At 35.5% G+C, this 15,574-nt stretch overlaps 2 protein-coding genes and 1 pseudogene across 4 annotated transcripts; 1 reads left to right on the plus strand and 2 right to left on the minus strand.

Moving 5' to 3' along the window:
- Positions 1 to 3,989: 3,989 nt before the first annotated feature.
- Positions 3,990 to 7,101, minus strand: LOC113276471 (phosphoenolpyruvate/phosphate translocator 1, chloroplastic-like). Its single transcript, XM_026526071.1, has 9 exons — positions 6,494 to 7,101; positions 6,055 to 6,177; positions 5,826 to 5,978; positions 5,623 to 5,708; positions 5,391 to 5,475; positions 5,098 to 5,217; positions 4,910 to 4,978; positions 4,625 to 4,754; positions 3,990 to 4,245 (listed from the first exon to the last, which is right to left on the minus strand). The coding sequence occupies exons 1-9, from the start codon at positions 6,908 to 6,910 to the stop codon at positions 4,169 to 4,171; spliced, it is 1,260 nt and encodes a 419-aa protein (XP_026381856.1). The 5' UTR covers positions 6,911 to 7,101; the 3' UTR covers positions 3,990 to 4,168.
- Positions 7,102 to 7,180: 79 nt separating this feature from the next.
- LOC113276472 (RNA-binding protein 48-like) lies at positions 7,181 to 12,793 on the plus strand. 3 transcript variants are annotated; one of them, XM_026526073.1, is made up of 10 exons: positions 7,181 to 7,466; positions 7,941 to 8,009; positions 10,190 to 10,279; positions 10,439 to 10,522; positions 10,653 to 10,733; positions 10,963 to 11,102; positions 11,253 to 11,361; positions 11,457 to 11,526; positions 12,224 to 12,286; positions 12,391 to 12,793. In XM_026526073.1, exons 3-10 carry the CDS (start codon positions 10,218 to 10,220, stop codon positions 12,466 to 12,468), a joined length of 687 nt encoding a protein of 228 aa, XP_026381858.1. In that variant the 5' UTR covers positions 7,181 to 7,466; positions 7,941 to 8,009; positions 10,190 to 10,217; the 3' UTR covers positions 12,469 to 12,793. The 3 variants fall into 3 exon arrangements, with proteins under 3 accessions (XP_026381858.1, XP_026381859.1, XP_026381857.1); XM_026526074.1 differs by having other exon boundaries at positions 10,190 to 10,262; positions 11,250 to 11,361; XM_026526072.1 differs by having other exon boundaries at positions 7,182 to 7,466; positions 11,250 to 11,361.
- A 619-nt stretch (positions 12,794 to 13,412) lies between these two features.
- Positions 13,413 to 15,574, minus strand: LOC113276474 (annotated as a pseudogene).

The raw sequence follows: 15,574 nt of genomic DNA on the forward strand, positions 1-15,574 counted from the left end.
TTAGCCGAATTGTTCATCACAAAAGCTTCCTGTAAGTGTATATGAACAATTTGGCTTAAAATTTCATGACATTTCAAGCCGAACCTAGTCACAGATAGAGATGCATAGGGGTTCGGCATATTCGATAATCATAATATGTGTCGAACCTAGCAGATTTATGAGGTTCGACTATTACGATATTCTCAATATGTGCCGAACCAATAACAATATTTTAACCCAAAAAATAACAAATTGATGTTCGGCTCATACGATTTTCGAAATATAAGCCGAACCAGTAATTATTATTTTTCTGGGCTATTCAGGATGTTGTTCGGCTCATAGATGTGAGCCGAACCGTTCATCAATTGGTAGATTCGGCTCATAGATGTGAGCCGAACCTCAACATGTTTCGCCGAACCATGATCAAAAAAATCATCTAAACAACCTTTTATAATTCTGAAAATTATCTTAATCACTAAACAAAATATTTAATCACTAATCAATATTACTAACACTAATCATAAAGGGCAGATTTGCCATTAAAAAAATTGGGTTAAGGGGTAATCTGATTTTGCTATTTCACAACCTTTTTTGTCTTCATGTGGTATGCCTTGAAAGATTTTGGTATGCCCAAAATCAGGGTTCATACTAAATTGGGTTTGATATCAAAGAATGAAACTCCTCATAGGCCCGAATACTTTAGGCTTATTTCCTTGTGTAACACTGCATACAAACTTATTTCCAAGATCATTTCTAGAAGGATGAGGAAACAAATCTAGAATACTATTTGTCTAATGCAGGAAACCTATGTCCCAGGGAGGTTATCTCATAATACATTGCTATGGTTCAAGAAATAATTCACTACATCAAGAAAAAAGATGGTGAATGTGGCAATCTAACTTGGAATGGTCCTTTATAATTGATGCTCCCAGGCAGTCTAGGCTTGCAGAAAAATGGTGTCATCTTATTAACCAATGTCTAGTACAACTCAGATTGAAATAATGTTAAATGGGTCTCAATGTAAAGCTTTCAAGCCAACCAGAGGTACAAGGCAAGAAGATCCTCTTTCTCCCTACCTATTCAACATATATATGGGATCTCTTTCAAGATACGTCTCTCATTGTGAAATCAAAAGAAATATAACATGTGTAAAGATTGCTAGGTCTGTTTCTAATATCAATCATCTGTTTCAGGTCCAGTGATCAACTTTGGTAAATCTGCAGTATACTTTAGTAAAAACATGGATCCTGCTGACAGTTACGAGTTATCCGGGATTCTTCAAGTTCAACAAATGGAAATGAAGGAAAGGTTTCATAGTTTGCCACTTTTTTTTATTAGCAGAAACAAAAGGGTTTCACTTTCCATTCTTGTGGATAAAATGGAAAAGATAATTTCTAAGTGGAAGGAGTCTAATCTTTCACAGGTGGCAAGAGGTGTTATGATCAAGAATTTCTCAATCCCTTACTCGTTCATCATGTGAGTTCCTTTAAATTGCCTAAAACCACTATCAAGAGCATGTACTTTATCATGGAAGTTTGGAGGAGAAAAAAATAATAATAAAGATGTTCATCTTATCTCTTGGAGAAGAGTTTGTAAACATAAAAAAGATTGCGGACTGGGTTTTAGAGATATTTAATTGTTTAACAGAGCTTTATTTGTAAAATCTGCCTAGAGATTATGCACTAGGACTAAACAAGTGTGGGCTAGCTAAGGCCCTGGCTGCTAAGTATTTCACTGGTGGAGATCCTTGTAATGCTGAGTTTGAACAAGATTCCTCTTGGTCTTAGAAGAGTATTAGCTCATAAATACATTAAAGATAACAATGCTTGAAGTGTTGGAAGTGGTAGGAAGATCAAAATATAGACACATGCTTGGATCTCTGGACTTAATAATCATCCTAGAGACAATGCTGTCAATCCTTATGCTTTGACGAGTCTTAATAATCATCAGCTTTTCAGTGCTAACAACTTTTTGGAATTTGAATCCACTATATAATTATTTTTTTTGCCAGAAACTGTAAGACTCGTCAGCAACATTAGTATTCATAACCAAGCTCAGAATTGTTTAATCTGGAAGCTTGAGAAGCACGGTCAATTCACTGTTAAATCTGCATATATAAAACTTTATGTTGAGACGTATCCCTCTCAAAATGCTGCTAATATGAACAAATTCTAGGTTAGATTATGGAAGTTATATTCTGCCAAAAATACAACACTTTCTATGGAAGTGTTTGAATAATATCCTCCCCACAAGAGAAAGGTTATTGATTATTCTTAGAAATATCGGTAAGGTGTGTCGTTTTTGTGGATCCGTTTCTGAATCTCCATCTCACATTTTCATGCAGTGTATTTTATCTAAATCTATCTGGTTTTCCATTGCAGGCATACACAGTGATCACCAACAAAGTCTTCAGCAGCATGCTCTTAGTTGGTTTATAAGCAGTACCCAAAGCACTATGTCAGATGAAGATATTGGAATTAGAGGCACAATATCTTGGCCTCTCTGGAGAGAAAGATGTGTTAAAGTCATTCGAGAAATTCATCTTGATTCCTCAACTGCTCATTAATAAAATTAATTCTTTGATGCAGGATAATAAACTAGCTTGAAATATAATAACTTCTAGTCTGACTACTACGACTTATCTTAAATGGTTACCTCATGTGCAAGGAACTTTGACTCTTAATTGGGAGGTTCTTTCTTAGACTTAATTAGAAAAAGGTGACACCAGACTGATGCTATGTAATTTTTCAAGTGAATGCAAGGGAGAAAAATGTATCTTCATCAACGGTGCAGTGAATTCAGAACAAGTGGAAAGACTAGCTTGGTCCCAGGCTGTTACTCCCTGCTTCTTTTATCAACTGTCCTCTTTGACTAAGTCGAATTGTTATGGAGACCAGAGGAAATGTCAAGACTAACCTTATTAAATGCTGCATTATTACCAAAATTAAAACTAATATGTGTATATAAAAAATATATCGGGTTATTATTTTGGGAAATGTTTAATAGAAAATAAAAACAAGTATCTTGATTATATTACGGGTTTACATTTGGCCAGATTATAAGATCACGTATTTATTCCTTTTAACTTCTCATAAATATTTTTATTTAAAACGAGAATGAAGATTTGAAACATATTTGTTTCTGTATATATAGAGATATTATTTACAAGAAAATACCATATGGTCCCATGAATAATATATTAGAGATTTTGATTAGGTTTATATTAAAAATAATTTTATAATTATAAAAAGCAAAAAATGTATTTAATAGTTTAACGAGAAAACATGTCTAAACATAACGGACAAATAAAAAAAGATAGACGGAATATATTTGGAAGAACGAAATTAAGTAGCAGATATTCCATTTGGAACTGCTAAAATTGGAAAACTTCGGAAAGAGAGAATTTTAATCCACTTAGTTGCATTAGATCACAACTTTCAGAAGATTCAAATGATGTAACCATTCGCTAACCGAAAAAAAGTAATTTAATAAAAGCCGTTTTGGGCGTTCGTTTTTCCAGCCCATCTCTTATCACGCTCCACCTGCTCTCTCGTGAAGTCATATTCTCATTGCCGTATATATTCTTACAGTAAAGATTCCGAGTAGTCTTCCACAATGCTATACCAAATCCCAAATCCAAGAAACATCGATTATTCAATGCAAATGGTCGTAGAATGAGCAGCTTTCTGCATTGCAGCATAGGAGCAAGAGAGCTGCCCATTTAGCAGAAAATGCTGAATGCCTAGTTGCCTACAAAGTTCTTGGTACATTCATCAAGCAGATCTAAATTCTCAGATAGTATAAGATGCTGAATCAGATAGGGAGTTTAGAAAGAAGGAAAAACACATAAAATTCCAGCAAAGAAAGAACGGCCACAGAAGACATCAAGGACTTTTGCTTCAAAATCTTTCAATGTTACAGTGAGATTTCAATAGTCCAGCTGGTGACCTTTCTAATTGCTGAATGTGTTTTTGGTTCAGATTTAGCATGAAGATGAGCCACCTAGACTGTATTTGCACGTTCTTTTTTTCTTTTTCTTTTTTCAAAAGATAAATCTAATTTTTCGTTTTTTGAAGCAAAATCTAAAACATGACTGATGTTCAAAAAACATTCCTCAAGCTTTGAGTACAAAAAAGAATAATAATTAATTACTCCATACGAAAAAGAAAAATTACAACTAACAAGCAACTCATGTTGTCTTTGGCTTTGGCTTAATCCCCTTCACCCTTGAATATAGAAATACGCCAGCAAGAGCTATTCCAGTACCTGTTATAAAACACATAATGATATGATAAGATTTCCATGCAATTATGTAACAAAATACAAGTAACAATACACTTGAAATACTAGAGATTATATATACTCCCTCCGTTTCTGATAGTTTCACTTTTTCAATTTGGCCTAAAAATAGGCCAAATTGAAAAAGTGAAAGTATTTCTTTTCCAAAAACAGAGGGAGTATTTTTTTTGTGTGCCAATTGGTTGGGATAGTCAATTGGCCAGAGGCCTGACTCTAATACCTGAGATTCGGTGATTTGAGTCCTCACTGAGTCACTCAATAGTGTTGATTTCTCAAAAAATAACTTCCCTTCCAAAAAGAGGATGATAATATGCAATTTCTGAGAAAAGAGAGACTTAGGAATTACCAAGAGAATTGATAGGGGATACGGGTGTTCTGAAAAAGAGAACCGAGGTCACAATGACCACCACCCTCTTTACACAATTTCCTACTGAATGTGTAACAGGAGACACTCTCTGTAATATCATATAAGAAACCTACAAGATCAAAAGTAAAAGGTGTTAACAGTTCACAACAAAACAGGTTGTGCCAGTGTGAAAACTGAAAATTAAATGACGAACGCAGACGGAAAATATCAAATCTTAGAAACGAGAAAAGAATGGAAATTAATTCAAATGAAAATAGGAGTTACCTGTTGGTATGCATGGAAGCAGAGTCCAGCAAAGAGAGCTCTCGTAAATACCTCCTTAACATTCAAGCCCTATCATTCAGGATAAGGCAAGAACCAAGATCCATTTAACGCATGTATTTATGAGTAAGAAAGCAAGGTGAATAATGAACTTCCAAGAAACAAATGCAGCTTAAGATTCTTATACTCACAACTGATGTTAAGTGTGCAGGAGTAAACTTAACGCCTTCCATTACAAGAGCCACAGGAGCCAGGAGGAACAGTGACATGATTGTTATTATTGAGAACAAGGTTATGTTATCAAGAGATGACTGTATCAGAAGAAAAAAAGAGGTTAAACGCCAATTTAAGATATGAAGTGCTAAAATATTCTAACATGAAGTTGCACAACAAATAAGTGAAAATGTGATCAAGGTGTGACAACAGTGCTTCTGTAATTTGTGACAAAAAAAGTAACAGAAAGTTGCATCTTGTCGAGCATTACCTCTTTCTTAACCATGAATTTTTTGCTCAGTACATTACGTGATTGGAATGTCACATTGGATGCCATTGCACTCCAAAACCCTGCCCTGTTTTCAAAAGAAGCATTGAGAACTGGTCATACATCGACTGCAAGATTCAAAATCCGAACCAATTGACGAAATTATGACAACTGAATTAATATTGACATTAACCAGAGAGATCAAGTGATCAACCACTAAATCTGTTGCCATTACCAATTGAAAGATGCTTCGGTCATTGACGCCAAACCCACTCCACCAACAATGGGTACAAGGGATGAGATCACCCAAAGGGTAGGAACCTGTTCATAGTTGTTTAGTAAGCAGGACAATAAAACTTTACAGCAGTAAAACTTTAGAAACATTTACCTCACAGAAATCTAGTTTATCACGCGTGTTACAGGAAACAAAATCCTTACCTCCCCAAGAAACATTGAAGAGAGAACAACCGAGAAAAAAGGCTCCATAGCTTTGATTGTGTGTGTAAATGACACGGCAACTTTCCCTAGACTCATGTTAGTGAAAAGGTTACCCATCGTATGCACTACAGCCAATGGCAGGATTGCTACAAGCTGCAACACAATTAACAAGCACATTTTAATAGGTAAACAAATAGCCAGAAACTACCAACCACAATAGAATCAGTACCTGAGATGTAGTAATCTTAGGTCTCTTGTACAAATTACTTGTCCACATGAGAAGGACAAAAACAGTCCCAACAAGAAACTGAAATGTTGTAATTGTTACCGGGTATGGGAAAACCTTCAATGTCTGTAAACAACCAGGCGCAATATTAAAAACCGTAATCCAACCAGTAAGCAAATAATCTATTTGTTAGCATATTATAATGTTATAATCCAAATTTTCATAACATTGCCTAAATTTATCATTGATATAAGTAACATAACACAGAGACAATAAATGCATCTTATATATATTGAGTTTTCAAAACCTTCTTTAGAGTTCCAAATGAATCCTAAAATGAGAATGTTGGTATCAAGATTTAAGCTAAGAATTCTCAGATCCCTCACAATTACACTAAAAACCAAAATAAATCAAACAAAAATCGAAGTTTAGAGAACAAAACCTGTTTGTTATATATGTTGAAGTAGATATTAAAAAGATACCAAAGACCAAAAAGAGATCCAAGCTGTAAAGTCTGCATCAAACCACTAGATTTCTCTTGAGCTGTTTCTCCAGCACCAGCACTTTCAGGTACAGGAGTTGCTTTAATTCTAAAGTCCTTCTTGTTATTTTCACGATCTGAAGATACAAGTGAAGGTATCGAACTCCATGAAGAAGAAGATCTAGGGCCACAAAACGAAGAAACTCCATTACTAGAACTACTAATTAGATCGTTTGATTTCTGTGACGAAAAACGAATTGGATTGAAACTTAAACTTCGGGTAACAGGGTTAATAATTCTTGTTCCTCTTCCATTTATAAAGTTTCGTGGTTTGAGAAATGGTGCTGATGGCGATGATAAAGCAACTGAACTACTCATTTTGAGGTGAAAATAGAGATTTACAGACGGAGCTTATTTTTTTATGAGAAGGGCTGATGATATAATGGAAACCAAATTAGGGTTTTCAAGCGGAGAAGATCTTCGTATACTCCGTCGAAACCTAACGAACACCAACAACAACAATACCGTTGTTCTCTCTAGAATATACTACCCCAACAGTGTGTACCTAATCTTAGGTGAGCTTTAGATACACCATAATAATAATAATATATATTATTATTATTACGCATTCAAATATCTTTGAATGCACGTGATCGACAAGGGGCGAGGGGTTCCCCTGAAACAGCGTGTTCTCGCAGTACCGACCCAGTTTGCTTTAGGGTGCACATACCCAGCCCCTTTCTTCTTCGCCTCAAATCGAACACCGAAAATCCTAGCCCCTTTCTTCCCAGTTCTAACTTTTAACTTCTAACCCTAGACCTTACTCTTCTCAGTCTTATGTTCATCTTTCAGGGCCTTGAATTGGTTCGTTGACACTCTAATTCCGGCCCCCCTTCACCAAAATCTGATGGAGAAGACATTGTTCCAATCTTAGGTAAGCCGATAATCACATAAATATAATTTGTTTTTTAATAATCTGAATGGGTTTTTCTTTTTGTATCTGAAATATGTTGTATTGCTTGGTGATGTCATTTGTATATGAAGAAATCAGTTGAGTGATATGATTGCAGTTGTGAGAAATTGACATGCATGTTAACTGATTGATGAAATTTCTCATAGGAATGTAGTTTGTTCCTCATGGAGGACGAGTTTCAATGCGATTCTGCTAGGGATGGGAGCAAAAGGCAATTGAATGGGATTTAAAATTTCTGATCATATGTAAACTGATTGATAAATTGTCTCTTCATGATTTCTAGCTAAAACCCATGTCTTTGAATGTATAGATTTTCTATATTTCAAACTATATTTCAAACAATTTCAGTGAGATTTTGATTATGTGACTCTCAACCCATGTCTTTAAAGGCAATTGCTGCTCTTCACTTGTCTAATATTTTTGTTTGAATTTTAGGTGCTGTAGTAAGTGAGCGCGAGTCTGCTTATTGCAACCAGTGCAGGGCTAAACCAATTAAGAACGAGGGTAAGTGAAGCTAATCTTATCCTGCATCCGAATCCGTCGCATGTTTGATTCTTAGTTTTATTAGCCATGAGGTGAGATTAGAGCTGTTGTTAGGCAGCATAGTAAGGTGACACATAGATAGATGGAGACATGCTTTTTTTCCTACTCAGTATTAGCTTTAGCTTCTGCTCACAACAGTCTCGTCTCGTCTTTTCTTTAATTTCTTTCTTTCTCTGAATTTGTTTCTTTTGGGTTTATATGTAAGAGTAACTACATGTCTTACATAAGAAAATCGTTGATTTCATTGAACATTATCATCAGGTCAGGTGAGTGAGTACATTTAAGCCCTTTGCTAGGTGAGTGAGAAAAGGAGAGATTTGTTTTGTTGTTTCGTTGATTTCAAAAAAGGAATTAACCCTCTTTTGAAATTCTGTTATCTCAATCATTCTTGTTAGGTATAAATAACGTCACTATCAACGTTTTTCACTGTACTGTGTTTACGCGTTAAAAATCGAACAGATTTTATCCCTTGACATCGTTATTACTATCATCTGTTGAATTCCATGCAACCAAGTACTGAATTGCAGAGATGTTTCCTGCTCTATGAGGGAATGGAATAGAATCACTATAAATCCTATTCATAATTCCCGCCCTAATGGGTCTAAAATCACATACCCTTTCGGCTCATTTTCAAGTATTCTCGGTGCAGTTCTTATCCCTCTCATTGATATCAGTTCTTTTACATAGTCCAATTCCACTGAATTGCTTGTCTCGTTTAGTTCAATACATTATCTTATTATTATGTTAGTCAATGATAAAGCATCTAACCTGGGATGGTGATAATTTTATGCAAATAGGCAGTTGACACTGGAGTCCAGTATATATGCTTTTGAAATGTGACTGGACTATTTTTACTTCTATCATCATGATTTTCATATTACTGTGTATATGCTTGTGAAATGTGATTTCTAGTACTTTGACTTCTAGATAGCTTCAACCACGTAAGTAAGTTAAATCTTGTAGGACTCGGGACTAATTTAGTTTCTGTTGGGAGTCGGTTCAATTAAGTAGTAATGTAAAGGAGCTGTGTAATGCGCAGAAGGAGAGTGATTGGTGCTTGTGTGTTCCAGGTTGTGGGGTTAGTTTTATTGAATGATGGGGATAGGATTGAGAAGCAGATGGAGATTTATGTTTAAGTTACATTCTGCAGTGTGTATGAATCATATACACAAGAGCCAGAAATTTGTTTGGTTGACAATTTGTGTTTCCCATTTGACCAATGTAATTTCCTTTATGGAGCCATACACCTATCTCTAATAAGATCCCTAGCTGCTATACCTGGTGGCTTGTGCCTTAGATGATGATAGCGATGATGACGTATTTGTTGGAGGTTTTATTAGTTTTGGTATTAGTATTGCCTCTGTTCTGCACAGATCTTTGTAGCTTGTTATTATTATATGTTCTTTGTAACTTGTAAAACATATTCTTAAACCTAAAGTCCGACATTTGTGCATTACCATGAGCCGAATTAGTTGATTTCTGCTCTCTTTTTGTTAATATTGTTATGATCTGTTTTTGGATTCATATTGCTGGAGGAACAGTTAATTCCTCGAATGCTGAACTTGTCATGCGATAGTTTAGATGACGCAATGCAATGGGTTAAGATCATTGTTTGTTGGGTTTGTCACTGTTTAGAAAATATACGGACAGTATCTAAAATTGTCTTGAACTGTCACTGTTTTATTCAACTCACTGATATGTGCTTGTAGAGCAACAAGAAAGAAATTGCTGATATTTATGTTTTAGAGGCAGACAGAAAGAAATGAGAGTGATGCTGATATGGTTGAGGGTAATTTAATTTCTGGTTGGAGTACATCTGTGGTCTGGACTAGGATTAATAGTAAAGGAAACTAAATGCCCCTTTCTTGTCTTTTCGGCTTTTCCTGTATATCTATACAACACATGAGTTTATTCAATTTCTATTTGCTCATCTCTAGTTGGTATAGTAGGGTGGCGGGTAAAGTTTTCTTACCCGCCATTCAGCGGGTAGGGTGGCGAAATAGGCCATATCATACCCACCCTACCCAATGTGCAGCCCTAGTTGGGCTACACATTGACATCCGGTAGTCCTACTATTCAGTTTTAGTGGGACCCACATGTCCAACTGTGTACTTATAAAAGCTCTGATGATTTCACTTCAGGCCGCTTTTCTCAGGTATTCTGGTACAAATGCCGCAAAACAGAGATGAAGCTCCCGCAGTCAAAGTCTATACGGTTTGCGATGAATCTAGGTTTTTGTTTTTTTCTCTGTTGGTAGCTGTGTAATTCGAGTTAAAATTATTAGTGTTGCTGTAGAATTGAATAGCTTAAAAGTTAAAACTCAAAGAAGGGGATTCGATCACAAAAAAAAAAAAACCTAATTAATTTTGTCGGGGTGTGTGTGTTTGCAGGTATTTGATAGCCCGTAATGTGCCATCACTTGGATGTGAAGATGAGTTAGGGAAAGCGTTTCAATCATATGGAGAGATAGAAGAGTATGATTCTTCTTTATTTCTTACAGTTATGAATTTTGTTTACTTTGGTTTCATTGACGGTTTAAGAAATCACGAGCTTTGCAGAAAATTGAGTGAGTGTATTTGGTGATAACTGCTATGTTTTACCCAGATGTAAACCTATGGATGAAGAGGATTGTGAACCATATACCGATGTTTATTGGATCAAATTTGTGCGTGTCGATAATGCTAGGTAATTTGAAGATTTATTACCTTCTTCATTTGCCTGTTATCTATAACTCAAATTATTGCAGGATCGACAATGCTAGGTAATGCTAAGTTTTATATAATCTTCACTTATGTGTGGTATTGTGATTTAAGACTTAGACTGTGCACGTTCCATGTAAGTTCTTGTTTCTGAATTCTCATCAGACGTCTCACTAGCTGCTCATTTTGTTTGTTTAATTTTATCGTTTTCGTAGATTTGCAAAGAGAAAGCTGGACGAATCTGTTTTCCTTGGAAATCGTCTACAAGTGTCATATGCCCCTCAATTTGAGAGTGTTTCTGACACGAAAGAGAAGTTGGAATGCAGGAGAGGGGAAGTTCTAAAACGATTAAATGGTGAATTTCTTTTAAAACCAAAATTGCAAGATTTTAGTTACTTTTTATCAGGGTAGAAGAAATTAAAAGATATGGCTTGAGTTATCGATTGAGTGCTAAATGGGTTTTTCTACCTAGCACCTAATGCCCTGATCTTTTTAATTATAGCAGCTAATTCCAGTGGGTCTAAAGCTCATAACCCAGATTATCTCTTTGAACCTCCAACACTTCCATCTCCGGCACAAACCAGTATTAGCAGCCACGCAAACACTAGGCAAAGGTACATGCTTTTATTTAACATGATTTATGGGTTCTTCTGTTGCAATTTAATTGTTGTAAGCTGAGTTTTGCATAAATTTTTTGCTTTGTCTTCAGAGATTTCACGAAAACGGACCACACTTTTCACACGGCAAACCCTCCGATCAGAACAGTGTCCTCGAATGAGGTCCGTGTCTATTTTATTGTTGCATGATACACGAATAATTTTTTCGTTAGAGAGTGTTTTGTTTGAACTAGAGAACGTTACGTGCCTCTGTTGCATTTTCATGCATCAAATAGGTATTTCACCGGTTTTATATAATTTACTGTGTTGAGCCAATTTGCTTCACAACTGCTTCCAATGACTATTGTGGTATCTTATTTCCAAAATGCATTAACGCACTAAACAGTTATGCTGCTTTATACTAAATTCTATATGATATCTCTTTTACATTAATTAGAGTTGTATATTAATAAAAGGAACCAGAATAGTTCTTAGGTTCTTTGTGACTTTCCACCTCTTTTGAATTGACCATTTCCTAATGCCCAAAATTCTAGGGTTAGGTGATCTCAAGTTTAGTAGGTATTCATTTGGATGGTCAATTTGTTTGTCCAAAAGCATGGAAATTATTGAATGGCTAGGATCTTGTTGATTGATTTTGTTATGTTGAAAAGTAAGCAACTCTAGTGACTCAACATTTTGGGTCAGTTTATATGTGGAATCGCAAATGCGAAAAATCTTGAATAGTTCTTCTCCAACATTTTAATAGGCTTCAGTTATTTTCAGCCTTTTACATTCTTGCAATCTTCTGTTGAGTTGTTAAAGTTAGATATGTTATATTTTCTGCTTTTGATAAATCTTTCTCCCCACTGAAATATATCAGGAATACTTCCCATCGCCATCAATGAATGCAACAGTTCAATTGGTCAGAGAAAAGCTTGATAAGGTAAAAGGAAAAATCTTTTTTGAATTTATTCTTTTCTTTTAGCTTTTTTTTGAAGATTAATGATATCCATTATTCTAATATTACGGTCCATATGTTTTCTCAAGATACAATCAAGTAGTGCCCATGTAGAAGCTGGATCTGCGTTAAAAAAAGCACGTGTGGATAACCGAAGGAGAATCTGATTTATCTTCAGTGATGGAAACCTCCCCTCCTATGTCTTATTTGTTGCACATTGTTTAGTGGCCTTATCTCACTCAAGAAGCCCAACTTTTGTTATGGAGGATTGTATAGGGGCAGCATTTCGATTTTTGGCAATAACATACGCCCTGTAACTTGCAAGTGCTGGTACAGTTTTTCGCACTAGTTAAACATGTAAATAATTTGCTTTTGTATTTTCATCCTTTTTGAACTTTTATTACTAATCTTTTTTTATATCTGTAGTACTCTTATGCATTTTCATGTTTTCTGAATTCTTGTAGTCAAATGAAGCTTTTTGCTTAATTTTCCAATGAATGGAGGGTTTTGAAACATGTTTTAGGTAACCGGAAATGAACTTTAGCATGGCTAGTTTCTCTTATACGTCATGCAGGAGGCAAACAGAAACCGATGCTGAAGGTTAGCTCTTCCAAAATGACTCTTCAAGGGTTTCTTGACGTCTTAAAATGCCTTAAAACTTGGTAAAGTGTTTCTAGCATGATTAGCTGCTCTAAGAAGAAAAATAGTGGTTACAAAACAAAAGAAGCTTAGGAGCCTGTTTGGTACAATTTTAAAAACGGTTTTCAAAATTAACATACCATTTTTTTCCTTGTTTTCATTTTTCTAAATTTGTTTGGCAGGATAAAAGTTGTTTTTGAAAACCAAGGAAAATCAACTAAATCAGATCAAATGTAAAGACTCGTCTAAGAGATAGTGATACTGGTCATGACTCAATTGCAACCATTCCCCCGATCTCTTACTTTGTTCTGAAAAAAAAGTAGAAGAAACAAAAAAAAAATAGAAAACAATAATTTGATGTTTTCATTTAAAACAAATATTAAACATTTTCTGAAAATGTCCCTACCAAACGCATTTTTTCCTGTTTTTCTGTTTTTTAAAACAGAAAATTGTTTTTGAAAACTGTACCAAACAGGCTCTAAGCTTTGCAGAAAAGGAACCGAAACAAGGGTTTGCTAATCAGCTTAACTGGAAGAAAAAATTACTACTAATTTGGATTTCATTATGAGTCAAATTTTCTAATTCCCTCCTACAAAAATCTTGGGGCGGAATGCAGAACTGAAAACAAGGGCTTTCAATCACTGTAGTTCAAGACAGGTATACCTCCAAACTTGTGTTTTTTGCTGAATTGCAGACAGGGCAGAGTTCTACAGACCTCTCACAATTCTTACACAAGCAAAGGTGCCGACAAGGCATCAGCAGGACTGAAACTTCACTACTCTTGCAAAACCCTGCAGGTCATCTTCTGCTCTATTAAACCTTGGTTGTTCGTAGAGACAGATTTCACTCGTCCACAAATGTTTAAATGATTGGTTTGGTCCACATAAGAGGAAGCTGCACCATCAATTTCGCTGTCTCCCCATCCTTCTCTCCCTCGCTCCGCACCCTGAGCTATGACCATGTTAACGTTGCTCTTCAGCACATTTGCTGTATTCTCACTGTACTTTGCCTTGAAATGCCAAGAATGGACTTCTGTTGTCACTTGCTTAATCTTTTCAACCAAAGTGTTATTCCTTGTGATCATATTTTGTAGTTCGATTTCTTTCTCCATTAGTTTCTTCCCTACTCCTTTCTCTACAGTGTTAAGGAATGATACCGTGTGTCTCTGCTTCAATTCTCTGATTCCCTTCGCCAATTGTTCCTCCTGTTTTACCAAAAAGTTTCACACTAAGCATCCTGAAAAACTATTTAAGAGCTAATCGCACAAAGAGAAACAACGAATGATTTCAATGTTGGTATAACATTTGTTTTCATTTAATACCTGGATGCGGATATAATGATCGAATTCCACCTTCTGTCTGTCAATTTCACTCCTCACATTGTCCCCGAGAGATAAAATGGCAGGAAGCTTTTGCATTGTACTACCACTTGCCGATGTAACCGAGGATTTATGTTCGTCATCGTCACAAGATAGCTTCAACCCAGTCGAAACAGGATTCTGTTTAATTATATAGTTGGTTGAACGATTGTTTTCATCTTGATAGAAGTTATTACTATTCAAGCACATTTGATGTTTCTGCTTCCTGAAAGAATCTTCTACTTCCCTGGGTCTTTTAATTGGACGATTTCCAGCGTAAACTTGTCCATTTATCATTTAATTCATTGGATCAACACCGCAACCTCCTGGAGCTGTATAGTCGATAACAGAATCAGATTAGGATCAATACAGTCGCAAAATCTATTACAATTAAAAACACCGAATGGCGTCAAGGACTTATAATTCCCATACTCCAGCTGATTGATCAAAAAAAAAAGGACTTACAATTCCCGTACAATTGCAGCTGCATAGACGCATCGAGACCATATTGCAGTTTATTTCCTGCTAACATTTGAAATACAGGATTGCCTGCATCGCTTCCAATCATCTTTCTTTCCCCGGTATGTATGAAATCCGCAATTATGCGTTTCCTTATGTTTCTTCGGATTCTAGAATGACCCTGTAACAAAATGTGGACTTATAAGAATTCAACAGATCTAGATATCTTTCACAGGAATCTCAAGAGATCACAATTTAATCCCAAATATCACAAAATTTGTCCGATTCTGACAACAGTATTAACATTAACTGACACCCAAGAATCCGAATAATTTCGAAACAGTAATCTTAAATCAGGTTGAAACCATCTCATTAAATGATGAAAACATAGAAGAAAGAAATCTTAAAATGCATGATCTCATTAAATTTCATTCATTCGAATCCAAAAAAGAAAAGAAACTTATATTAGTCTCAGAATGCATGTTAATATAGTTACTTACCCCTTGTAAACAATGAAAGGATTGTCCAGAGCTTAACGAAAGATGGAAGACAGGAACCGTGTAGATATGGGATTGAGATATTGATGAAGTATATGATTAAGAATGAATCTGGTTTTGAAACGGAAATCAGTTGTTTGAGTGATCATAGAAATGAAATGATGACTAGTAAACGTTGTATCGGGAGAGTCGTTCATATTTTTTGCTTTGTTTATGATGAGTTGATCGGATCTCTCTCTAACTTCTCAACACCCACTCTTTTCGTTTTCCCACCAACAATTCAATCTCTCTTTCTCTTTTTTATTGTCAAGAGCTTTAATT

This window comes from Papaver somniferum, chromosome 4 (genome assembly GCF_003573695.1).
Source record: "Papaver somniferum cultivar HN1 chromosome 4, ASM357369v1, whole genome shotgun sequence".
Taxonomy (NCBI): domain Eukaryota; kingdom Viridiplantae; phylum Streptophyta; class Magnoliopsida; order Ranunculales; family Papaveraceae; genus Papaver; species Papaver somniferum.